Source organism: Diplotaxodon limnothrissa, linkage group LG6 (genome assembly GCF_057381915.1).
Source record: "Diplotaxodon limnothrissa isolate DT_005_m linkage group LG6, D_limnothrissa_male_GT1.1, whole genome shotgun sequence".
Taxonomy (NCBI): domain Eukaryota; kingdom Metazoa; phylum Chordata; class Actinopteri; order Cichliformes; family Cichlidae; genus Diplotaxodon; species Diplotaxodon limnothrissa.
The window spans coordinates 4736642-4764180 of record NC_140601.1 but is presented as its reverse complement, the minus strand read 5'-3'; the positions used below and the strand labels follow the sequence as shown (position 1 = coordinate 4764180).

General features: G+C 42.7%; 1 protein-coding gene across 2 annotated transcripts; it reads right to left on the bottom strand.

Annotated features, from left to right (window-relative positions):
• Positions 1-114: 114 nt before the first annotated feature.
• On the bottom strand, positions 115-25862 carry LOC146629978 (apoptosis-stimulating of p53 protein 2-like). 2 transcript variants are annotated; one of them, XM_085355515.1, is made up of 17 exons: positions 25715-25862; positions 25303-25416; positions 20896-20972; positions 20216-20317; positions 19417-19594; positions 15559-15758; positions 8181-8345; positions 7793-8012; positions 7527-7649; positions 7125-7228; positions 5433-5829; positions 2147-2919; positions 1915-2052; positions 1594-1727; positions 1230-1396; positions 541-740; positions 115-156 (listed from the first exon to the last, which is right to left on the bottom strand). In XM_085355515.1, exons 1-17 carry the CDS (start codon positions 25860-25862, stop codon positions 115-117), a joined length of 3282 nt encoding a protein of 1093 aa, XP_085211641.1. The 2 variants fall into 2 exon arrangements, with proteins under 2 accessions (XP_085211641.1, XP_085211642.1); XM_085355516.1 differs by having other exon boundaries at positions 7125-7210.
• Positions 25863-27539: the final 1677 nt, after the last annotated feature.

Below are 27539 nucleotides of genomic sequence, written 5' to 3'. Positions count from 1 at the left end.
AAATCAACAACATCTGACTTTTTTTCCTCTACTATAAGAACCCAGAGGTTTATTCCCATGATGCACTTCTCTCGTGGAAACATGTAGTCCTCTGAAAGAGACACAAGCCGTCTTTTAGGCCAGGCTTCTTTGCCGGGGCTTGATCCTCAGATATAGCTGGGAATGAAAGATAGAGAGTTTCTCATTAAAACACCATTAAGATAACATTAAATACTGAAACGTCAAACTTAAGACTGTTAAGTAACAGGATTCTCAAAGCAGTTTTTAAATCTGATTAAAACATGTGATTTAAGGCCAACCTGAAGTAGCAACAGATTGGCAGACTAGACAGTTTAATTCCCGCACATTAGGAAATCTTACTGTCTTATTCTTTATTACATTTTTCTGATATTCTCCTGGGATGCTTTTTTACTTTAACAAGAAAGTTTTAAATGCTGATGTAATGGGACCCTAAACCCAGAAATCTGAACATTTCCTTATGAGTAGCTTCAGTCTAAAATGTTTATAAAAGCTCTGCTAAATTTGGCATGGGCGGCTCACCCCCAGAAGGTTTCGGGGAATGTATCCCTCATGGTCACCGCATCGTGCCCACCACCACTCCGTTTCCACCTCATCCTCCCTTCTCAGCACTGTCATGCAGTCACCCTCACTGAAGCAAAGCTCGTCGTCACTCTGAGGCTTATAGTCCCACAGGGCATACACTACACCGTGATTCATCACACCCATCTTCTCCTGAACACCTAAAAAGACAAAAATAGGTTAAAAGTTAATGAGTCTGATATTCTTTAAGCTTTTATGTGAAAATGTAATAACCTGAGACACATTTAAACTACTTTAAGTCCAAGTGCATTTGCTGAAACACAAGCCTCACAAGTCTAGAAAACTTTTACAAAATTGATTTACTTCCTTGATATAACTGGTCTGAACCAAACCCCCTTAAAATGCATGAACCTATGCAACAGTCCTCAAAATCCAGGCAGATCATAACAAGATCCTTATGGCACCAAAGATCTTTTAAATCTCCTAAAGAACAATTAAGCAAATTCCAAACTCGCCTGTAACCTGCACAGACACCCATCATACATCAGTAAATCTCTTGTTGCTACAGAACACGCTCAACCCCTTGAAAGATTTGCGAAATTGTCCTTGAAACCAACAAATGTGTTATGAACTATGAGGCTTATCTCCCTGAACCCCTTTTGTTAATATGTTAACAGGTTTTGTCTCACCATAGAGGAACTGGGAGCACTGGGCATAGCCATCTTCCATCTCTTCGCACTTGTCAGCAGCTGTCTGCATGTCACTATATGTTGTGGCAAATACAGCTGCTCCAGACTCGACAAGGAACTTACAGACCTGAACGTTGTTACAGGAGGCAGCACAGTGAAGGGGCGTCCTGGAGACACAAACAGAAGGAGAATGAGTAGTTAGTTAATAAGGACTGGTGCTGTGCCAAATTAATTTGTTTTCTTCCTACCATAGACAATGTAAAAGACAGACATAACATCCGGAAGTTATGTCCGGAGGTGTCACCATGGCTAAGTCCATCTTTTATACTGCCCGTGTTTTCTACTGTTTCCTACATAGGCTCACCAGCCGTCACTGTCGGCAGCATTAACATTGACACCAAACTGAACCAAAAACTTGACAATCTCGGTGTGGCCGGCACAAACTGCGTTGTGCAGAGCCGTGATGCCCTCGTCGTTCGGCATACTAGGGTCATCCACCTGAAAGACACACAGTAACATACTGACCATATACCCTGGGGTGAAGAACAATCACGGAATTTGCAAGTATAAATCTTTTTAGTGGATCTATAAAATAAGTATAGCAGTGTGTAGCTCCCACAATTTTTTGGTACATGTACAATGATAATAATGGGCTATTTTATTCTATTTGTTTTGTGTGACTCACATCATAGATAACCCTCTGAACAAGATCATATTCGCCCTCCAGAGATGAATCCAGTAGCAGGGCCAAAGGGTTGAACTTGACCCGCAAATTGTGGTTGGCTTGCTCTTTGCCAGCTTTATGGAGGATTGATTTCTTACCCTAAGAAGAAAACAGAACTGCAATGAATTAGAAAAAAAATTGTGTTTGTATTTTAGGCAAACTGGATTTTTAATAACCTCTCAAAATCACTCACCGGCAGAACTGTGACCTGTCCTGCAACCTCTGGTGGCTGCAGGGGAACGGTATCATCTCCCTCTTCCAACTCCCCGCAGCTGGGGTAAGGTGGGGGTGGGTAAGGAGGGAACTCCTCTAGAAACGGTTCCTGGTGAGCTAAGGTTGATGGACATTTCTCTTTCTCCTTGTCCTTGTCTTCCAGCGGTGATAGCATGCAGTGGCAGGAAGTAGGATCAGAGATGGGTGAGCAAGGGGGTAGTGGGGGTGGGGTCAAACTTTTCTCAGGGAGTGGCTCTTTCAAGTCACTTTCACTTTCATCCTGAACCCTGGCTGCTCCATCTATGCCACCCATCCCGTCCTCATGAACTGTAGGCTGTATATGGATCCCTGCAGAATTAGCCGTCTCCATGGGGATGGTTTCCATAGCAGCCAGAGTGGTTTTCTGGTAGAGCAGTTTCTGAATGTTGGGTCCTGCTGGGCCTTCGGGCTCTGTGATTGAGTTGCGTTTCTTCAGGGGTCGGGGTGCATGTTGCAGCCGGCGACGCAGATTATCCAGGTCAGCATCACTGGGGTTCCTGTGAGAGTTTGATATGAAGGGGAGGAGCTTGGTGGGGCTGAGCGGGCGAGGGATACTGTGTTCCGCTGTTTCTCCTCCGATACCTTCAGTGTTACCTGGGCAACTGTTGTCAGCTTCACTTCCGTCAGGTGCACAAAATTCAGAATTGAAGGAATGGTTTTCTGAGCTGATTGATTGCTGCCTGCTGCTGGCTGGAAGGACTGGTTTTCCATACACTAAGAAAGGAAAGAAAATACATGGATTCACAAGACGTTTCTCACAGCAAGCTCTATTTGACCTCCATTAAACAAACGCACAGATTACAAATTACATGTTTGATTATTGTTTGGGGTGAGAGGAAAAAAAACTCCCCCAAAAAACGTCATTATTGATAGATAAGTACCTGTTTTTCCTAAATACTGATACTGAAAAAGCTTGCTTTACCAATAGACTACAAAGCAAAGGCAAATCAAGTGGTATCTAAATCAGTCCCTGACAACATGCCAGTAAATACCAGTCACAGCTGTTCCCTTCACCTCACATGGTGAAGTTTCCAAAATATAGTCTGAACAAGTACAACATCACAGAGGAAATGCTATCAAGTACTGGGCTATAAGTTTTATTTACATCCATCATGCAGGTATAATTAATGGAGTGAAATACTCCGTATCTTACTTCTAGGAGACAGGCTTATGGCCTGTATTTGTATAGCGCTTTACTAGTCCTTAAGGATCCCAAAGCGCTTTACACTACATCCAGTCATCCACCCATTCACGCACACATTCACACATATTGGTGATGGCAGCTACATTGTAGCCACAGCCACCCTGGGGCGCACCGACACAGGCGAGGCTGCCGGACACTGGCGCCACCGGGCCTTCTGACCACCACCAGTTTTCTCTGTGTCAATCGTTCCTAGTTTAGTTATCTGTATTTCTAGCCTAGGTTGTCTGGTATCTGGTCCTGTTCATGCCTGGTCTCACCTCAGTGTCCTCAGTGTAATGACGGGATTTCTGTGAGCAGTTTTGTAGAAATGGTGTCTAAAGGACCACTGATGGTTTTTTATAAAGTAATTATCGAAGTTAACTCAGGAAGATCAATTGGAGAAAAAGAGACAAAATAAATATCAGTGGTTCTGAAAGTACATGATGTTACATCTGTGAGATTGTTATGAGTAATTTTTTACTGCTGATCTGCTGTTGGCACATGACATTGAAGAAGACAACGGGATGAATTATATCCTTAATTTAAGGATATAATTCCTCCCCTTGTACACTTTCAGAAAGACATCTGCTGTGATGAAATCTATTCCTCACTGCTGTGTAATCCATTATTGTAGATTGAAATGTTATTAGGAAATGATCAGACAAAACAGGGTTTTCAGGAAATACTGTTAACTGTTCAGTTTCCATCCCATATGTCACAACAAGATCTAGTGTATGATTAAAGTGGTGGGTGGGTTATTTTTTCATTTTGAATACAACGGATTAAATGCATGGATGATAAAATCACCTACAATAATTATTCTATTATTATTATTCTATCTGAGCACTAAATAAGATAAAAATTCTGAGAAAACAGCCAGAAACCGCGAGGCCCAAGTGAACAATAACAAATAAAGCTGTTTGTGTGGCTGTAATTTCAAATAAATTACAACTCTGCCTTTGTCTTTGGTTGATTAATAAGCTGGAGTGGAAGATTGCTGTCAAACCCCGTCCTCAGCCTGTGCTTCGAGGTTTTGGACAGTTGGTATAACTCATGGCTGTTGAATCATTTAAACTAACATAATCATCCTGCTGTAACCAGGTTTCTGTAAGGTGGAGGAATTTGTAGATCAATTACTAACAGGGACTTATATTATTTAATAATAGACACTATTTTACTCTTTGGTGCATTTGTGGATACTATGTTTTTCTTTTGTTGTGATTTTTTATGTTTAAGTCATTATTTTGCTGATTTTTGGTTTGTTTTTTCTTGGTTTGGACACAGACACAGTCTCTAAGGGCATGGGGTTTTGGGGGATAACAGGGGGAGAGAAGCTGTGGAGAGGCGCGTAAGACTGCGACTCTGCTTCCTGATCCCAACTCTCGATAGTCACGCTTTTTTTGTGGGGGGGAAATTATTAGAGACATGGACAGTTTGGTTGTGTGGTGGTGTGAAGAGTGAAGAGGCCAAGGTACTAGTCAGTCGGCTACGAGCTAAGCTAAGGTAGTGAGTCCCTAAAGATGAATGAATACTTTGAATATAATTAGCGGGTTATTCAACAGAAAGTGTGCTTTGGATAAAGCATTTAAGGATTACACTATGTAATAATATAAGTTTTTAGATCAAATTTGAATCGAAATAAGCTACAGAAACAAATTTCCCACGTGTGGGACTAATAAAGGTTATCTTATCTTATCTTATCTTAAAACACCACTGTGTGCTGTAACAGGAACAGGAAGTGATGCTCTACCCCAAGACCAAGTGTTGGCAAGTTTGTCGCACACACCTTATTTTTCTGCAAAGATGTAAATGCAAAAGCCTCTCCCCTGTTGACTGAATTTTGATGTTTTGGTGAAATTTTTTCAATTCATATTTTTCTACTAAGACATATACTACATTTTGGTGAATAAGGAGGACCAGTGCTTCCAAGGACCAATCTTACACTGATCAAAATAATCAGAAAAATCACTTTGGCCATAATTGTGCAGCCCTATCTTAACAGGAAGAGTATTCTAATACACGGGCAACCGTATCAGTGGATTACCTCGGGGCTGGCTCCGAGGCAGTGTTCCTTGGCCACTATGTTGGTATCCCTTCCCCAGTGTAGCCTGCTGGGTGTACATCGAGTAGATTGAGGAAGCCGCCAGGGTCTGAGGTTTCTGAAGCACAGGTGGGGGACAATCAGAGAGTTCTGGGGTGTAAGGTCGCACAGCAGCAGCTGGAGGACTCTCCTGCTTGTTGGGCAAAGGGAGGGTGTTGCTATGACTGGATAGAATTCCTGGAGCCCTGAGGGGGGCCCCAACTGGCTTCACCTTACCAGGGAAGGTGCCAGTGTTATAGGGGGCTTTGGAGAAGGCTGACAGGCCAGAAGATCGGAATGGTTTGGGCTTGCTGGGAACTGGAGGTGGTGCTGTCAACTTGGAAAGACTTTTGGATGAGACCTGAAAGTAAAATATAGCAAACGTGGAAACACAGGGTTATACTCAGAGATTGATGATATAACTGCAAAATACAGAAAATGAAGCAATAAATCAAATATCAAAATGAGCTGAAATGTAAAATGGCTTTACATTAAAATTGTAAGTGCTCAGCAGCTATTAACCAGTTTGAGTTTGACTTTTCATATTTAACCTTACAATTATTGTACCGTAATTGTCGGGCTATAAGCCGCTACTTTTTGCACAAGCTTTGAACCCTGCGGCTTTTAGTCAGGTGCAGCTTTTCTGTGGATTGTCCATGATTTTTGTCATATCGTAAGACGATTTGTTTTGTTTGTTCCGCTGTTGTACGGCACTACGTTGCCTGTCGGAAGGGCATGTGATCAGACACACAGTATCGGGGTTCAAGAGTGGTATGTTGGTCACATGTCCGTCCGTCCGCCAGGCAACGTAGTGCCGTACGTAGTGCCGTACGTAGTGCCGTACGTAGTGCCGTACGAAGTAGCGCGAAAAACAAACTTCAAAGTAGCACTACACGTTCAGCCGGAGGCGTGGATGATGAGCGGCGATAAACTTGCAAAAAGCAAGTTATGCCCAACTCCACCGGTGGATTCTGACAGCGTGGAAAAGTGTGAAAACATCCACGATCACCAACGGATTTCGAAGGGCTGGACTGCTGCATGATGGAGAGGAGGACACCGCCACGGCTCTTCTGAGGGTGTTCGACTCTGACTCTGACAACGAGGATTTCTTTGGTTTTGAAAGTGACAACGAAGGAAAGAAGCGGAGAGTGGATGACGAAGCCATCCTGAGCCTGTTCGTTTCCGACACTGGAGAAGAGGACTTTGGTGGTTTTAGTGCAGGAAGAAGAGAAAGATGGTGAATGACTGACTTTTCTTCTTGTTAAAGCCGTGTCACTGCACCTGAGCCTAGAAGGTAGGCCGAATCTATTTTTCTGGTGTGCTGTAGGTTATTGTTATGTACTACATTTGTTACTCATTTATGAAGCACAGTACATGTTTCGTACTTGTAATTACCGCTACTTGTACATATACCTAAAAAGTTATGCAAATATGTACCCATAACTTGTTTTTCAAAATATTAATAAAAGAGGTGTGTCTCCAAACAGCCGTCTCTTTCCTGACAATTCGCTTTGTGCATATTCTCTTACATATGATAAGTCAACATTGAAACACCTGCGGCTTTTAGTCAGGTGCGGCTAATGTATGTACAAAACAGGATTTTCCCCTTATTTTAGCTGTATGAGATGTAGAGACTAAATGGAAGCCCACTGATACCTGATTGTCCCTGAGCAGGTTCTCTGTGGAACGATTAGATCGTGAGGGGATGGGAGGAGGAATGTCGGACCCAGAGTAGCTCTTGTCTATGGCGGTCTTACCACCTAGAAAAGAGAAAGTAACTCTAACATCCGTGGGACTTTGTTTAAACAATTTTCTATCTCCCAGATCTCATTCCTTCTATTCTCAGGTTGATTAGCCTGTCATTTGTACATGGATATGAATGCATGGATAGACTATCCTTAAATTAGGTTTTCAGTGAATGTCTCAATGTCTCAATGAATCAGCATGCCTGAACGTTTATGTGTCAGATTAGAAATGTAGTAACAAATGATTGTAAAGGCATAGAAAGTTTAAATCCTCTTTCTGCAAAAGGTAAAACAGAAACAGGACCTAACTGACCTGAGTTGCGGCAGCTTAGACTCGACATGCGAGGCAGAGTGGAGGCATGCTCGTAACCCCTACTGGATTCGGAAAATGAGCTTTCCCAGTCAAAGATCTTGCTTGTTTTTAAGGTGTTGAAACCTGTGAGGCAGAGATAACTACATCAAGTAGAGTTTTGGTACTAGAAATAGAAGTGACTAACTCAGACTCATATAGTGTTTCAGCATGCTAGGACAGACTCAAAACATAGAAAAATATATTTCTTACATCACGGAAACATGTACCTGAGGCTGGTTTGACAGGCCTAGGAGGTGGCTTCAGTGATGAATCAGCCATGGGCAGGGTGGCAGTGCCATCTGGGTATGCTGGCTTCACCAGAATCTCCTGGCGGACCGGCACAGGTGGCCCCTGAGAGCTTGATGTGGAGGATGACTGGATGTACGGCCCCACCGCTGCCACTCTGGAGCCCATGCTATATTGTGGGGCTGTACAGTCTGAAGCCACCTGGAGTGAGCAGAAATGTTTGACTGCTGCAGCCTTTTCGATCAGTACTTGTATATTAAGCAAACAACAACAAAGCAAAAATAAATGTTTTGTACAAAAAACAAACAAAAAAAACTTGAAATTGTAGAAATCTACTTTTGCTGATATTTTTTTCCTATATAAACTCACTGGCTGGTTCTCACTCTGCTGCAAAGCAGCCTTTTTCTTCCAGAGCCGTTCCCGGAGTTCAACCAACCGACGGTCCATCGCAGCTACTTCCAAGTTCCTTTTGTTCAAGCTGTCTCTCTGCTGCTGCAGCCTGCCACTATGATCCTGATTCAGCTTGTTTCTTAGCTGTTTGGAAAGGAGGGGGTGAGAAGTCAAAGTATGATTGAAAACCAACAGAAAAAATATTGTCTAGAATAATTTATTAGACACTAGGTTTAACCTCCTAGCAACTGTAGCTGGAAGTACTAACAGTGTGAGATAGAGGTATGTACAGCCTGATATCAAATCACTCCCTATATCAGTGGTTCCCAAACTTTTTTTGCTAGGCCCCCCTTTGTTTTATAAGAAAAATGTTCATTTAGTTTACATTTAGTAAACAATTAAACAAATACAAGTAACCTGCAATAAATTACAGGTAGTAATAAAATACACTACTAACTCTTTTACGCTACATCCACACCTGGGTTTGGCTGTCGGAGGGGTGCTTTTTTGAACTGCAGGTCCTTGAAGGGTAATACAGTTTGAAGCTGGAGGATCGCTATATTAATATCCGAGAGAAGCTAGCTCCCCTAACTAGTGATGTGCAATACCACTGATTTCCTTTCCGGTCCGATACCAAGTAATATTCAGGGTGGTATCGACGATACTGATCCGATACCGATACTTTGTACAAAAACGTATTTTATTTATTGTATCTCAAATTATAGCGTCATAATGATTACAGGACATCAGATTACTTGTTCTTATCACTTAATAATGCAGAGTTCATCATATAGAAATAAAAAACTGAAGTGCGCTATTTGAACACCTTGCCTGCCTGCAGCACTAAAGGACTCTGTGAGAGACGTCTGTCTCGCCCTAGCAGCACCTGTCCCTCTCCTCCTCTTCAGTTCGCCTCAGCATACGCTCGTCATATTCTGTGAGATGATTTACTCTGAGGTGTTTGACAAGTTTAGTGATGTTGCCACAACCATACATGCCAACCCTCCTGATTTTTCCGGGAGAATCTCGAATTTCAGTGCCCCTCTTGAAAATCTCCTGGAGACGCCATTTTTTCCACCCGGACAACAAAATTGAAAAACCATATCGCAGAATTCATAGCGCGGCCAGCCAATTCCAGTTTCCAACAATGGCGGCAGCTACTTAGTTTTAATATTACTCTTATTTGTCTTTGTGGGTCGCAAAAAAGCTTTTGACATATTTTCAGGTGAGAATGTAGCTGTGTAAACTTCAAATATCTGAGACGATCGACACATCGTTTTCAAACCCCCGCGGTCTTTCACTACTCGGGTTAAACATGATATATAAGTCACTTTGATAACTTAAAAAATGTTATTGTTTGGCTTTTTCAGTGTTTTATTTGTTCGTGAGTAAATCGGTTTGGCTGAAATTAAAGTTATTAGATTAGATTAAATTAAATGTAACTTTATTAATCCCTCGGAAGGGTTCCTCCGGGTTTTCACACAGCTGAATAAACGTCAAACAGAAAATGATTAAACAGAAGTGTGAGACGGTCGAGAGTTTACGCCAGCGCCCGGGTTATATTTTAGATAGCAAGGAGCAGATGGCAGAGTTTCACTCCACCGAGGGAGCTCGTGCTGTACTACCCGGCTTTCTTTAGACCGCGAAGGCCGGGTCCTCAGGTGGAAGCAGCCTCTGAATTTGGACACCCCCGCTGTTTCCGGGCCGGCCAATAATAACGGTGACATTTAACGTATTTTATCTGAAAAATAAACACTGTAAAATATATTTATCACCCTAAATTACTAAAATATCGATATTTTAATGTCAGAATCGATTCTAGAACATAAGTGATTGGTATCGGAGGAACCGATATTTCAGGATCGATCCGCACATCACTACCCCTAACTTTCAGTAGCTGTTGAAAGGATAAAGTTGTGGTATATCAGTGGTTAGAAATACCATTATTACTTTGGGATTAGTTTAACACAAAGTTAGTGCTGATCTGGGAACATTGCTGTGAGTCACAGTGCGCAGCCTAAAGGTCCTTTCACATCGGCGGCAGCATGTGCTGCTAATGCTAACTAAAGGCCAAGGATCCAGAATTTGTTGCGCTGGCTGTTGAGCTCTGTGGGTTGTTGCAGCAGCTCTACCTGTACTAGATGCACCTGCTCCTTGTCGTTTCTATCTCTGACTTTATGTCCTCTACAAGAGTTTGTTTTTTTTTTGCTGGTCCTTCAAATGTTCAGTAAAACATGTATGCTAATTCATAACGAAGAATGCTTTGTAACTATCCCCACTAGTGAAGACTGTCATTTCCACAACACTGCCCCCCCTCCCCACCCCGAGGTCCACAGCGCTGTTGAAAAGGCTCTGGAGGTCCCTGTATTAAGCACGTAAACCTGTGACACAAAAATCACCAAACTCGGACCACCACAGACTGTTTTCCTTCGTGGTGATGAAGGAAAACGCTGGGCTGGCATGTAAAAGGGCATTTATTCCCTTCAAGGACCTGAAGCTCCATAAAGCACCCCTCCAATAGCCAAACCCATCTGTTCTCTGATTGGATAGTTAAATTTGTGATTGACTTGACATTGGCCAATCAGATGAAAGGAAGAAAAATAGGGTCAAAATTCGTACTTGTAACTTGAAACTTGAGTGCAGAGTTTCACGTGTATTTTTTGCTCAGTCTACACACAAATCTTTTTTACACACACACAAATTCGTTTTACACATACAAATCCTGATTTACAAATACTAAATATTTATGACCACAATTTGAGCCCATATACACTCAACAAAAATATAAACGCAACACCTTTGTTACTGCTCCCATTCCCCATGGGATGGACGTAGAGACCTAAAATTCATTCCAGATACACAATATAACCATCCCTCCCAAACAGTGGTCACAAATCAGTCCAAATGTGTGGTAGTGGGCACATCTGCTATATTGAGATAATCCATCCCACCTCACAGGTGTGCCACATCAGGATGCTGATCTGACATCATGAGTAGTGCACAGGTGTACCTCAGACTGCCCACAACAAAAGGCCACCCTGGAATGTGCAGTTTTTTGCGCTATTGGGGGTCTGGGGACCCAGAACCGGTCAGTATCTGGTGTGACCACCATTTGCCTCATGCAGTGCAACACATCGTCGCATGGAGTCCATCAGATTGTCAATTGTGGCCTGTGGAATGTTGGTCCACTCCACTTCAATGGCTGTGCGAGGTTGTTGGATATTCGTGGGAACTGGTACACGCTGTCGTATACGCCGGTCAAGCACATCCCGAACATGCTCAATGGGTGACATGTCCGGTGAGTATGCTGGCCATGCAAGAACTGGGACATTCTCAGCTGCCATCTGCCCTGAACAATGTGAACCATGATTCATCCGTGAAGCGCACACCTCTCCAACGTGTCAGACGCCATCGAATGTGAGCATTTGCCCACACATGTCTGTTACGGCGACGAGCTGGAGTCAGGTCAAGACCCCGATGAGGACGACGGGCATGCAGTTGAGCGTCCCTGAGACGGTTTCTGACAGTTTGTGCAGAAATTGTTTGGTTGTGCAAACCAATTGTTCCAGCAGCTGTCTGGGTGGCTGGTCTCAGACGATCTTGGAGGTGAACCTGCTGGATGTGGAGGTCCTGGGCTGGTGTGGTTACACGAGGTCTGCGGTTGTGAGGCCGGTTGGATGTGCTGCCATATTCTCTGACACGCCTGTGGAGACGGCTTATGGTTGAGAAATGAACATTCAATGCACGGGCGACAGATCTGGTTGACATTCCTGCTGTCAGCATGCCAATTGCACGCTCCCTCATTGCTTGTGGCATCTGTGGCATTTTGCTGTGAGACAAAACTGCACATTCCAGGGTGGCCTTTTGTTGTGGGCAGTCTGAGGTACACCTGTGCACTACTCATGATGTCAGATCAGCATCCTGATGTGGCACACCTGTGAGGTGGGATGGATTATCTCAATATAGCAGATGTGCCCACTACCACACATTTGGACTGATTTGTGACCACTGTTTGGGAGGGATGGTTATATTGTGTATCTGGAATGAATTTTAGGTCTCTACGTCCATCCCATGGGGAATGGGAGCAGTAACAAAGGTGTTGCGTTTATATTTTTGTTGAGTGTAGTTGGTCATTATAAGAAGTGTTTGTGAACTAAACATCAAGAATGTGGGATACTGTTTGTCCGTGATTTGGAGAGCCCAGTTCGTGCTCCCGACACAGGGAAAACCAATTCTACAGGGGAGGCCTACCTTGGCCTTGTGCAGGTAAAGCCAAAGGGAAGATATGTTTCACCATATTTTCTAGTCTTTGGCTTGGAAGGCAGTTGGTTTGGAAACATATTTGGCGATGTTTCATACCCTGCTTTGCGTATGTGTGGAAGCCCCGCCAAAAACCTGTCCATTATGCTACCATGCCCCCCCCCTGCAATGGCTCTGCACCCCCCCCCCCTCCCCAGGGGGTGGGCCACACACTTTGGGAACCTCTTCTTAAGTCTTAAGTCATGACACACTTCTCTCCCCAACATAAGTTGCCAATATATGTTAAAAGTATTGGTATTGGATTGATACCAAAATATACTGCACAGCACTACAGACAGGATGAGAGTGCAGGAATGTCTTAAAGACATAAAGACCTGGATGGCCACTAACTTTCTGCTTCTTAATTCAGGTCAAACTGAGGTTATTGTAGTCGGCCCTGAAAAGCCTAGAAATATGGTATCTAACCAGATTCTTACTCTGGATGGCATTACCTTGGCCTCCAGTAACACTGTGAGGAACCTTGGAGTCATTTTTGACCAGGACATGTCCTTCAACGCACATATTAAACAAATATGTAAGACTGCTTTCTTCCATTTGCACAACATCTCTAAAGTTAGAAATATCCTGTCTCAGAGTGACGCTGCATGCATTTATTACTTCCAGGCTGCACGACTGTAATTCATTATTATCAGGATGTCCTAAAAACTCCCTGAAAAGCCTTCAGCTAATCCAAAATGCTGCAGCAAGAGTCCTGACAGGGACTAGAAAGAGAGAGCATATTTCTCCTGTTTTGGCTTCCCTTCATTGGCTTCCTGTTAAATCCAGAATTCAAAATCCTGCTCCTCACATACAAAGTCTTAAATAATCAGGCCACATCTTATCTTAATGACCTTGTAGTACCATATCACCCTATTAGAGCACTTCGCTCTCGCTCTGCAGGCCTACTTGTTGTTCCTAGAGTATTTAAAAGTAGAATGGGAGGGAGAGCCTTCAGTTTTCAGGCCCCTCTTCTGTGGAACCAGCTTCCAGTTTGGATTCAGGAGACAGACACTATCTCTACTTTCAAGATTAGGCTTAAAACTTTCCTTTTTGCTAAAGCATATAGTTAGGGCTGGACCAGGTGACCCTGAATCCTCCCTTAGTTATGCTGCAATAGACATAGGCTGCCGGGGAATTCCCATGATGCGTTGGCATTGAGTTTTTCCTTTCCAGTCACCTTTCTCACTCACTATGTATTAACAGACCTCTCTGCATTGAATCATATCTGTTATTAATCTCTGTCTCTCTTCCACAGCATGTCTTTATCCTGTCTCCTTCTCTCACCCCAACCGGTGGCAGAAGATGGCCCCGCCCCTCCCTGAGCCTGGTTCTGCTGGAGGTTTCTTCCTGTTAAAAGGGAGTTTTTCCTTCCCACTGTCGCCAAAGTGCTGCTCATAGGGGGTCATATGATTGTTGGGTTTTTCTCTGTATCTATGAAGCGCCTTGAGGCGACTTTTGTTGTGATTTGGCGCTATATAAATAAAATTGAATTGAATTGAAGAGAGGTTAGATTTAAAGGTAAGGACTGCTCAGTGACGTTTGATAAACTGCAAATTTAAAGCTTCCATGTGACGTCATAATTTTAATCACATATGATGTGTTTTGATAAATTATGTATTTTCATTTTGCAAAACAAACAAAGCTATACTAATTTTGTGTTATTCAACTGTTGCATTAAATTACTGCATTAATGTAGTGAACAAGCTTTAAGCTGATGACGCTTGGGTTCATTCAGTGAATTCCAACTTTGTACTACCTTGTGTCAGTGTAAGGGATGGATATCAGCCAAGATAGCTTGTGAAACTGCTTACATCGTGTTGAATTCAGTTGTGTAAATCCACAAAAAGCAGGTCAGCTGATAACAGCGACACGGAAAACCTACTGAAGCTTACATGAAAAATGACTGTGATTCTTTTCCCTATGCTGAGCTACTGCACAGATCTCAGGGTTCCCCCACCTGCTGAATCCCACTCTAACTCTTGACTCATTGTACTGTTTAGGTGTGGAGACAAAGTCACCGTCTACAATGTGGGCGACAGAAAATAGCTATTTGTTTAAAAGTCTGTAAAGTCTGTACTTTTGCCACCTCTGAACATAACAACAACCAGTGGCTACTTTCAGCCATGTTTCACATCTGTATTGGCTTGTTGTAAGCCTGTTTGCTGGCTTGTTTGCAAACTTCTATATAATTATCAATTATAATTAGGGTTTAGGGTTAAACAGAACAAATGCAATGATGGAGTACTCAAGAGCTCCAAATGAGAAATGTTTTTTCTATGATGTATTAAGCACTTATCACTATTTCTGACACGCTGAACTTAATTTAAAGAAAAGAGTGCAAGAGGCTTTCATTTATATCATTTTATTTTTTCCATTTATTAGGCTAGGATAAGACCATAGTCCCCCGTTTATCAGGTAGGGAATTTTGCTCCCCTGTCACACCTGATCATAAGTGATAATGAGAAAACATACTGGATGCTTTAATTTGGTTTTCATTTACAGGCCTCCCCAACCTGCATGCACCCATGTGATTACAAATACAGAAAAACCCTGATTAACCGTACTCTCTTCAGCGATCCTGCACACAGTCATTATGCCTCCAAAGAAAGGCAGCACCCACCATCTGAGGCAAACAGAAGGAGCCACAACTGAAAAACTAAGGTATGGAAATGACAACTTTCTACGCAGACAACCTCAAATATTACTGTCGGACTGCCTCTTACTCTTACTGCCTTTTTATGATTACAAATGCTACAGAAACAGAAAATATATTTCCCTCCACAATACAAAGTAATTTGTGTAAAGGCATAACAGTATCATCGATATCTTCACTCTCTCTATTAGGTAGAAATATGATTTTATGTCTGTAGTTGATTAATGTCAAGAGATTTTCACATTCATCAAAGAACGCTGAATGACAAATTTTGCTATAAAAATCCGATATATATTTATATCATACTGTAAAGAAAGCAGAAAATATGGCAAACATTTAATTTAATTGTAGAACAGCAAAGTATAATTTAATATTAGCAAGAGAAATTCTCAGCTGACATCTCACCTGCAGTTCTTTGTAGAGACATTCCAGCTCAGCTGTAGAAGACATGTTGTGGTGGTGCGGAAGAAGAGGAAGAGAAGGCTCCAGACTGTTGCTCCTCAGTCTCTCCAGCTGGTTGCTCAGCTCCTCTACCCTCGCCACAGCCACGAGCAGCTCTGTCTGCTTCTGATGGAAAAGGCTGGTCATCTGCTCGATCTCCTCCACTGCAACACAATCATATCATTGCAGTCCTTAATTGATCCTGGTGTCATCCCGCAGTACCCTGCACTACTTATTTAAAGATAACCATTACACTCATTTTCAGTTTGAATAGGTTTTTTTAAAACCTTGTACTGGACATACTCTCTTGCTGTGGATGAAAGTACAGACATGATGGACATTGCACGGCTGGCCATCTTCATCCGTGGAGTGGAAATATTGGACATTAAATCGATGCACGGGACAACGACAGGAAAAGACATTTTTGAAAACGCATGTCAAAGTGTGACCGACATGAAACTGCCCTGGGACAAACTTGTTGGACTTACAACAGATGGAGCGCCGGTGTTGTGCGGTGAAAAAAAGTGGACTCGTCGGCAGGATGAGAGTAAAGATGCGCAAGGAGGAGAAATGTACCGGTGAGTTAACAGCATATCACTGCATCACACACCAGGAAAGGCTGTGTGGTAGAGTCCTAAAAATGGAGCATGTAATGATCACCGAGTTAAAGGTTTGAATCACCGTCAATTTCAGTCTTTTATGTAGGAAATAGATTCAGAGCTTGCTGACATTCCTTATCATACAGAGGTCCGTTGGCTGAGTTGGGGAAAAGTTCTCAATAGAGTTTTTGAGCTCGGCAAGGAAATCTGTCAGTTCATGGACACGGCATGTATGATGCAGTGAAGGCATTTGAAGTGAAGCAGTCACAAATGCACCAGTGCAACTTGCCTCATGTCAGGTTTATATTGTTGATTGTCATTTATGCTTAGCAATATTTAACCATATATGCTTAGAGGTGTATAATCGATTGTGTAGTGATACGATGTGTGATCCTTAGGAGTCTGCAAAGACTTCCAGAGTGTTCTGGCATTCACACCACATCCTGGGAGCATGGGAGAGGGCGTACCTTCTCTTGTTGTTTTATGGTAGGATAAACGTAGCCATGTCAGTTTTAGTCTAAGTGCCTTTTGTTTAGATGGACTGCTGGACTTACAGACCAGCAGGTTTAGGGAAGTCATTTATGGGGTCACACACTGACCCCACACACACACACACATACTTACACAACGCACAGGCAAGGTACTCTTTGTGTGTATGTATACGTCATGTGTTAATGAACCTATGTGTATTCATGTGAGCTCAATAAAGGAACAATGTTATGGGGGAGCGGACGAGAGCGACTGGGGTCAAGCGAAGGAACGGCGCTTGTCGTGGTTCTCTCCCTCATGCATGAGTAACACGAAGAACTTTGCCTACTTGTGTCTTGCTTTTGCTGTGTAATCAAATTGTCTTGAACGTTCCAGCAAATAGGTTCAAACTACAAACCTATCACCTCACTTTCCCTGTTGCCAAGTAATGTTGAACCAAGTCGGCGCACTTTGCTGATAAACTGAGCGCACTGCGCACTGAGTATGCCCGGCGCTTTGGTGACTTTGAAGCACAAAAAGAGAATTTCGAGCTGCTTTGCAACCCATTTATGTGGAAACTGCACCTGTGCAGATTCAGATGGAGCTGCAGTGTAATGATACACTCAAGGCAAAGTACCACACTGAATGGCCCGCACAGTTTATTAGTTCCATTCCTGAAGCAACGCCTCAGCTACATGCGGCTCCAACCTTGTGTTTGCTTTCATTTATTTTTTCTGGGGTTTTGGCAGCATGTTCATATTTCTAACTTGCATAATTTTGACAGGATATATTTTTATGAAGAGCAAAATATTTAAAGTTTATTTTTTTCTGGAATAATATTCCTGTCTGTTTTTATTCATATTTATGTTTAAAAAACATTGTTTTAGTGTTCAATAAATGTTTATCTTGTTTGGCCCGCGACCTAAAGTGTGCCTTAAGTTTTGGCCCCCTGTGCAATTGAGTTTGACATCCCTGCTGTAAACCATAAAAGGTAGTATTCATTTTTTTAATCTGATGATGGTGTTTATATAGCAGTGTCGACGTGCTGTTTAGCATTCTTTTCTGTCATTTGAACACTGCGAGCAGTAGCTTCTTTGCTGTGGCATGCTGGGGTGCATGCATCAAAGAGAAGGACGCAAACAGACTGAACAAATTCAGGAAGGCCGAGTCTGTTTTTGGCATGAAGTTCGCCACGGAGGTGGTGATCTTTGACAAAATGCTTGCAAGACTGCAGGCAATCATGGACATGGACCCCCTCCATAACACACTGGACAATCTGAAGAGTAGTTTCAGCAACAGGTTCCTTCAACCTCGCCTGTCTGAGTTGTGGTACAGGTCTTTCCTTCCCGCTGCTATCAAACTCTTCAGTCAGGTCCACACATGTGGAACGGAACAAATCACATCTCAGTGCACCCTCTCATTTTTGTACACCATGACATATTTGCACATACTTGTCCTTTTATATTTATATTTATACCTATCTCTATATTTATCTTAACATTTATCTATCAATATCTCTGTTTCTGCACTCATTTTCTTTGAAACTGAATTTTCCTCTGAGATTAATAGTTTCTCTGATTCAGATTTACCACGTATATTCGGTTAAAATTTATGTAGTCAATTCCTATCAGAAAGCATTTTTCTACACATGGTTCTGGATGATGATTAGTAAAAGCACATATCCCTAATATGGTCATCTCAATCACACCATCATGAACAGTCACATTCTGTTTTACTTAAATTTGTCTTACACTTTACTTTGTTCTGTTTCCTGCTATTTTTGTGCCAGGCCAGTGTTCAGTTAGTCAGTCTCCTCAGTATATATACCGTCACAACAATCTTAAGCCAGACTGTACTCTTTGCAGTAAAGCTTTCCAGTAATTCCTAGTATTCCTTGTGTTGCCTACTACTATCCTAACTGATCTGATTTAGAGTATTTCATTGACTTTTCCTGTTGCTTGCGTTACTTGGATTGTTTGCAACTGATTTCTCATGTATGACCACGGCCTGTACTGGTATACCTGTCACAGCAGATGGCCCCGCCCCTCTCTGAGCCTGGTTCTACTGGAAGTTTCTTCCTGTTAAAAGGGAGTTTTTCCTCCCCACTGTTGCCAAAGTGCTGCTCATAAGCGGTCATTTGATTGTTGAGTTTTTCTCTGTATGTATTTTTGTAGGGTCTACCTTACAATATAAAGTGCCTTGAGGCGACTGTTGTTGTGATTTGGCGCTGTATAAAAGAAAATTGAATTGAATAACAACTTGGACGGTTGAATTTTATTTAGAGCCTCTTCTCCTTATACGTAACACCAGCTGCCTGTAAACCTTTTGTTTAAGAAGGGTAGCCAGTCAAAAGAAAGTTGACTTACACCACGAGTTTGGGATTGAAAATGAACAGTGGGGCGCCAGTACCTCTTCTTTAGCTTTTCTGATAGTCAGTGAACAGAAATATAGAGTTGGATATGAGAATATTAGCTCCCATTTAAAAAAATCCCAAGTTTATTTTAAAAAATACAAAAATTAGACTATTTATGAAACGAAAAATTTCTTAAATAGTTTTCTAATGTTTTTCCCATGTTGATGTTTGCCCCAAACTAATGTGCCAAACTTGTCGGTGCATTAGTGCTTCATATTGATTTTATACAATTAGGCCCAGGAATATGTGACACATAAAACAGTTCAAAACTAATGTTTTGGATAAGAATAAAGAAGCTCTGCAAAATGTTACAAAGCCTATGTAGTCGCATGGCTCACTGACCTAGTTTGCTATTACTTAGGCGTTTCTGTTCCACCTGACCCTTTAGGGCCCGGACTCGTCGCAGTTTGGCCTCCTGGTTATGCGCATTCTTCCTGAGCTGCCACAGCCGCTCCTGTTCTGACGCCTCCTGTTGCTGCTGCTGGTGATCCTGCAGTTTCAGGAACCGTAGCTGCTGCTCCTGCAAAACACAATGCTTTTCAGGTCTTTATCATATCATATCATGCTAAACAGCTACACCGATTTCTTCCTGATATACTTTAACTGGAAGACATGAAACATTGACTTTTTTATTTTTATTTGAATTTTATTGAATTTTATTTTTTATTTTATTTGTATTCTTTCACTTATTGTTGCATGTGTGTTGTTGCTGCCTGTGTTTGAGTAATTTCTGTAACTGTGAGACATCTGCTGCTGCCTATCTTGGCCAGGTCTCCCTTGAAAAAGAGGTTTTTAATCTCAATGGGATCTTCCTGGTTAAATAAAGGTTAATAAATAAATAATAAATTTACAGTACATCTTGTAAAATATATCTAGCCATTCATATGAGGTATAGAAGGCTTGTGTAGTCACAGTCGAATCATGTACATCACTTTAGTATGAACATTAGTCTCTGTTTGCACAGAGCTTTGTTTGGTATACTAGTCCAGGGGGCAAACGGAGTACAAGAAGTAGTTAATAAGCATCCATAGGCAACTGCAAGAGGTTATTGTGAACTGCATTTAAAATAGTATCAGCATCAATATAAGTGGTAACACCAGTAGTAGTAACAGTAGTAATAGTTGTGTATGGTGTGTTTTACCTTGGAGGCCAGCAGCTGCTGCTGAGCACTGATCTGCTGCTGCTGTCGGGTTGCCAGGTCGTGCAGCTCATTCAGCGTCATGTCCAGACAAGGAGCTGAAACCTGTAACGCAGATACAGTCAGAGTTCACTTTCACACAGACAGAAATACTAAAAGACACATTACACTGTCCAGCTGTCACAACCTTCATGCATTTTAAGGTGCAATGCACAACTTTCTGTTCAGCCATTTACGGCAGCGGTCCCCCGAGCCATGGACCGGTACCCGTCCATGAGTCGTTTGGTACCCGGCTGCGAGAGTTCAGGCTTGGATGTGAAATTCATGGTTTTCAGGGTTTTTGTCGGTTTTTAGCATTATTCTTTTTATCGTTTTTATCGTTAACTTGGTTTCTCTGGGTCTTTTCCCGTGCGTTATGAATAAATCTTCTTTTTTTTAGTATGGGTACTGGTTTTATTTTGTTGCATTTATCTGCGACACCTTAAAGGCCGGTCCATGAAAATGTTGTTGGACATAAACCGGTCCGTGGCACAAAAAAGTTTGGGGACTGCTGATCACAGAAACTCAAAATGCAATATCTATGAATGTGTTTGAAGGGATTCATGTTAGTTGGTAATAAAAATGTAAGCCAAGGCAAAACACACTGATTTATTTTTATCAAAATCACAGTAAAAGTCTCTCACCCCATTCTCCAGACATCTCTCCAACGAGGCTTTCACCTGGTTTCTCCTCATCATCTGATCTGCAGCCCTGGATCCAACTGGACACAAAACACAGTAAATACTAATGAAGAATTTAATCATTTTAGCCATGCTCTACTGCCTATCCAGTGTTGGTGCAGAAGATGGTCAGGATAAGCCAAGATTGACAACAATGTATATAAACACATAGTGAGTGAAAAAGGTGAATGACGATAAAATACTAGTGCATAATAATAAGCCCCCAGCAGCCTTAGTTACTCAGCAGTCAATTGCTGAGTAACTAAGGGAGGATTCAGGGTCACCTGGTCCAGCCCTAACTATATGCTTAGCAAAAAGGAAAGTTTGAAGCCTAATCTTGAAAGTAGAGATAGTGTCTGTCTCCCGAATCCAAACTGGAAGCTGCTTTCACAGAAGAGGGGCCTGAAAACTGAAGGCTCTGCCTGCCATTCTACTTTTAAATACTCTAGGTACAACAAGTAGTCCTGCAGTGCGAGAGCATAGTGCTCTAATCAGGTGATATGGTACTATAAGGTCATTAAGATGAGATGGGGCCTGATTATTCAAGGCCTTGTATGTGTCAAGATTCTGGGTCATTTGACCCAGCGTTCTTAGTTTTCCTGTGTTCCTGTGTCATGTTAAGTTCATTTGTTATTCTATGGGTCCTAAGTTGTTCAGGTTAATTTACTGGATTTCCTCTCGTGTCGTTATCCCCCTTTGTCTCCCTCTGTGTGGCCGTGTATATAGTGATGTGAGCTATTGTGTTTTGCTCATACTCCTTGTGCTCTGTGTTTTCCTCTTTCCATCATGTTCTCTCTCTCTCTGCTTCTCTCGGCTGTCTCTGTGTACTCTCTGTGTTATGTTTAAGGTCCGCGTCTTGGTGTCAGAATTTCGTGTCCTCCCCCACTCTGTTATGTGTAATTGTCCTCAGCTGTGTTCCCCGTGTGCTTCCACTTCCCTCGTTACCTTCTGTGTACTTATGTCAATGTCCCCCTCTGTTCTGTGTGGCGTCGTCCCCTCACTGTGTGTTTCCTCCGCGCTCCTATGTCCTTGTGTTTCCAGTGTAGCTCCCTCGTGTCTCTGGTTTTTGATTTGAGTTTCTTGTTTATAGCTCCTTGTGTTTAGTTTAGTACCTATGTGTTTTTCCAGCAATAAAGCTGCCGTTTTGAGTTCATCCCTCCCCGCGTATGACTCCTGTGTTTGGGTTCTATTTCCTGCCAGCCACACAGTGAACCATGACAGTATGTGAGGAGCAGGATTTTGAATTCCATTCTGGATTTAACAGGGAGCCAATGAAGGGAAGCCAAAACAGGAGAAATCTGTTTCTAGTCCCTGTCAGTACTCTTGCTGCAGCAATTTGGATTAGCTGAAGGCTTTTCAGGGAGTTTTAGGACATCCTGACAATAACAAATTACACTAGTCCAGCCTGGAAGTAATAAATGCATGAACCTTTCAGCATCCCTCTGAGACTCTTTAAGGGCCAAGTACAATAAGCTCAGTTTCATCTGAATTTGGAAGCAGAAAACTAGTTGTCATCCAGGTTTTTATGTCTTTAATGCTGTCTTTAATACTTTGTATACTGCATGTAAAGAAGCATGTATAATCTAAACAGAATTGGTTCTAGCACTGAAGCCTGTGGAACTCCATAATTATCCTTAGTGTGTGAAGAGGACTCCCCATTTACGAGAAAAAATTGGAGTCTATTAAACACATAAAGACCTGGATGACCTCTAATTTTCTGCTTCTGAATTCAGATAAAACTGAGGTTATTGCACTTTGGCCTAAAAATCTTAGAAATTTGGTCTCTAACGAGGACTCCCTCGAAGAGATTCTGGCAAACCATCAGACGACTCAGGAGGGAAAAGCAGTGCTCCACCTGCAATGTGTATAGTGCGGGTGGAGCGCTGCTGACTTCTGACTGAAAACATAGTCGGGCATTGTAAGGAATACTTTGAGGACCTCCTTAATCCCACTGGCACGTCTTCTGTGGAGGAAGCAGAGTCTGAGGGGGACGACTAGCCTATCTCCGGGGGCGAGGTCACTGGGGCAGTTAAACAACTCCTTGGTGGCAGAGCCCCTGGGGTGGATGAGGTCCGCCCTGAGTTCCTGGAGGCTCTGGATGTTGTAGGGCTGTCTTTGTTGACATGCCTCTACAATGTTGTGTGTAGATCAGGGGTGGTTCCTCTGGATTGGCAGACCAGGGTGGTGATTCCCATCTTTAAGAACGGGGACCAAAGGGTGTGTCCAACTATAGGGGGCTCACACTCCTCAGCCTCTCTGGGAAAGTCTATGCCAGGGTGCTGGAAAGGAGAGTCCACCCGCTAGTCGAACCTCTGATACAGCATTAACAATGCGGTTTTCATCCTGGTCATGGAACACAGGATCAGCTCTTTACCCTCTCAAGGATACTTGAGGGTGCATGGGAACTTGCCCAACTAATCTACGTGTGTTTTGTGGACTGGGAGAAGACCGTGTCCTTCAGAGTGTCTTGTGAGAGGTGCTTCGGGAGTATGGGGTGTCTGGTCCATTGCTTCAGGCCATTCGATCCTTATACAACCGTTGCAAGAGCTTGGTCCGGATAGCCGGCAATAAGTCGGACTCATTCTTGGCCAGGGCTGCCCTTTGTCACCGATTCTGTTCATAATTTTTATTTGACAGAATTATGAGGTGGTGAACAGCTTTTAGTTGGGTGGTCTCAGAATCTCATCTCTGCTTTTCACAGATGATGTGGTTCTGTTGGCTTCATCGGATGATGGCCTCCAGGTCACACTGGAACAGTTCGCAGTTGAGTGTGAAGTGGTGAGAATGAGGATCAGCACCTCCAAATCTGAAGCCATGGTCCTCAGCCAGAAAAGGGTGGAGTGCCCACTCTGGGTCAGTGACGAGTTCCTGCCCCAAGTGCAGGCATTTAGGTATCTCGGGGTCTTGTTCACGGGTGACGGGAAAAGGAAGCGAGAGATCAACAGATGGATTAGTGATGCGGACACTAAACTGATCTGTCGTGGTGAAGAGAGAGCTGAGTTTAAAAGCGAAGCTCTTGATTTACCGGTCGATCTACATCCCTTATGTACCACAAGATGTGGATAGTGACCGAAAGAACGAGATCACAGATACTCGTTCTGTGAGCCAGTCACCCTTCAGAGAAAGGGTGACTGGCCTCTCCCTTAGAGATAGGGTGAGAAGTTCTGCCATCTGGGAGGGGCTCAGAGTAGAGCCGCTGCTCCTCCACATCAAAAGGAGCCAGCTGAGGTGGTTTAGGCGTCTGATAAGGATGCCTCCTGGGTGAGGTGTTCTGGGCATGTCCCACCGGGAGGAGGCCCCGGGGCAGACCCAAGACATGCTGGAGAGATTATATCTCTCGGTTGGACTGGGAACGCCTTGGTGTTCCCCCAGACAAGCTGGAGGAGGTGGCTGGGGAGAGGGAGGTCTGGGCTTTTCTGCTTAGATTGCTGCCCTCGCGACCCGGCCCTGGATAAGCGAAAGAAGATGGATGGACGAACGAGTGAAAGCAAAGTAACCTACAAGATACACTGTGCTCATTCGGACCTTCAATAGTGCCAATATTTTCTGTATATACACTGTCAAGAGAATTAGAGGAACACTCACCTTTTTACTTTTCAAACACAAGCATCTGTACTTGTGAAAAATGTGAACAATGTGTGTTCTTTTGCCACCTCTGTATATCAACTAATAGATGGATAGAGGTATATCTGTATATTTACAAAGGGGATACACCAGTACTGCCACTCCACTGAGTTAACCACAGGATCCATACCTGCCATCAAAAGTGAGAGGATGGATACTGTCTATCAAATTCTTCATAATTAACATTCAATTGATTACTTATAATTATAAATTAGCTTAGACCTAAATGTTGTACCTAAATCATAACCTGTACTGTAGTTACGGCTGTTTGGACATTTTAATTTTTTCTTTTTAAATGTTATGAGTGCCAAATAGTACTGAGACTGTTCTGGTGGTGTGTGGTCCTTTATTAAATGGTAAATGGTAAATGGCCTGTATTTATATAGCGCTTTACTAGTCCCTAAGGACCCCAAAGCGCTTTACATATCCAGTCATCCACCCATTCACACACACATTCACACACTGGTGATGGCAGCTACATTGTAACCACAGCCACCCTGGGGCGCACTGACAGAGGCGAGGCTGCCGGACACTGGCGCCACCGGGCCCTCTGACCACCACCAGTAGGCAACAGGTGAAGTGTCTTGCCCAAGGACACAACGACCGAGACTGACCGAGCCGGGGCTCGAACCGGCAACCTTCCGATTACAAGGCGAACTCCTAACTCTTGAGCCACGATCGCCCCATAGTAAATAACATAGTATGTCAGTTTTTTAATTACCTTTAGCCATTAAATTTCTTTCTTACCTGATTCTCGTCCAGGTGCTCTTTGGTGACGGAGGAGATAACGTACCTCTCCCCTCTGCTGTCCTGATCGCTGCAACACCTCCAGCATCTGTTCTCCATCTCCAACAACACGTTCTGATTGATTGAAAAAAAGCATACAATGTTAAAGAATATAACATTAACCCTTTGTTACAAAAAGAGATGGAATTAATCAATCATGATATAATTACACTATAGGGCCAAAAACTATGTGTGAAACTATAGTTCTTATCACCTGACCTGAAAGTCACATTATGGCTACTTTTGAGATATAGCTACAACCATATCAGTGTTTGTGTATTTGAGGTTCACGTGAATGAATACCGCAATTCATTATTATTATTATTAGGTCACTACTAGCAGTTTGGATATCTACTTGACACAAGAAACTCACCTGAGCCTCTCAATATCTCAGCCAGATAGCAGTCAGACTCGCCAGGCTCCTTGCAGAGCTCCACCACATCTCTGCACAGTGTCTCTGGTGTGATGGGGACTTCACTAAAGTGTTGGTTATTGTTGCTGAGGTACACAGTTAGGAACATCTACAATTACAAAATACATTTTGGTAATAAGAATTCAGGGTTCACGTTCACGTTGTTTCAATAGACTACCTTTAAATTAGGAAGACTGTCATCAATGACAGTAGCTCACTTGAAAAGCAGGATGAGAGATCCGCGTCACTGATTTACAACTGTGAGCTTGTGTATTACTGGGTCTGTACCTTAAAATAATAAAGTACCTTGAGGCCAATTTTGTTGTGATTTGGTGCTATATAAACAAAACTGAAATTGAATTGAAAGGAACTGAGCATCAACAAAGCCTTTTTTATATTGTCATAAAATATAATTATTGCAAATTTTCTTAAAATATCGTGATATAATTTTGAGGCCATATCACCTCCTTCTATAAAGGAGGCACTCTAATCAGATGCCAGAACTACCTCAACTGTCCTCTTGCAATGTGGTTGAACGGTCTACTTCCTGCATGACCAAAAGCTTCACTCTGCTACTCAGACAACCCTTGGATGAGGTTCATTCTGCTACTCATGCTCATATGTTTTGGTTAGTACCCACTCATAAGCATAACCATAAGTAAAACTCAACCAGTAACATCATAAGATCGCCAACCTCACTTTCACAACAGACCTGTACAACATCCACAAACTTAAAATAGTTCCAAGGGCTGTCAGGTTTCCAATGTTCTGTTTAAAGTGTTACAACCAAAATCATTGGAATAGTCCGTTAACAGGCTGTGTTCAGTAAAACAGCATGCAACATAACAGTTTCACTGAAAACAAAACCTGCCCTTTTTACCTTTATTGCAGCTTTTGTGCTATTTACAACTATTACAGATATTTGTGGACAGAACTCCCATGATGCAATGAGCCATCTGTTACTCCAGCAGGGTAGGCCCACAGCCAGATTACTTCCCACAGCCTGCCAACCTGCGTGGATGCAGCACTCAGCACTTTTCAGCCTTTACTTATCCTGTGAACTAGGCACTAACCAACAACATGCTCAAAGGCTTATCAGAGCTTCTTCTAAAGGTTCCCATCCACAAAGCTGGTCTAAGGATTAAAATCTTCAACTTGACATCCCTGAGCTGGCTTTTCTCATTTTGCACAGCTCTTTCTGCCCTGATTTCTGTTTTATTCATTCCAGTCAATGTGGTCTGAAAAAAGCTCAAAAGAACAAAAACATATATGATGCATATGCCAACAAGATATAAAAAGGGAGGGACTGAGCATTCAAAAAAGACAAAACAGTATTTTAAGCTAAATGCTACTGCAATGGAGGTGGAGTCACACTCTTCTACCACAGAGTAAATATGAAGAGAAATGAAGCAAGTGTAACCTTAAAAGAAAAGCATGGAAATAGTGTTGTGCAGGTTAAGAGTGTCAGAATCATGAGTTTGAAGCTGGAAATCGAATGTCAGTGCTGAAGTTAGAAAGGCATGGTTGAAATGGTTTGGACATATATAGAGGAGGGATAGTGAATATACTGGACAAAGGATGTTTGAAGATGGAGCTTCAGGAGCCACCAACCTTCCAATTAGTAGATCACCTGCCCCACCTCCTGAGTTACAGCAACCCCCAAGAAGTTCATGGATAAAAGAGGGGGTGGTGTGACAGAAAAGGATGCCAGGGATAGTGTGAGATGAAGGCAGATGATATGCTGTGGCGACTGGTGACGGGAACAGCCAAAAGAAGAAAAAGAACA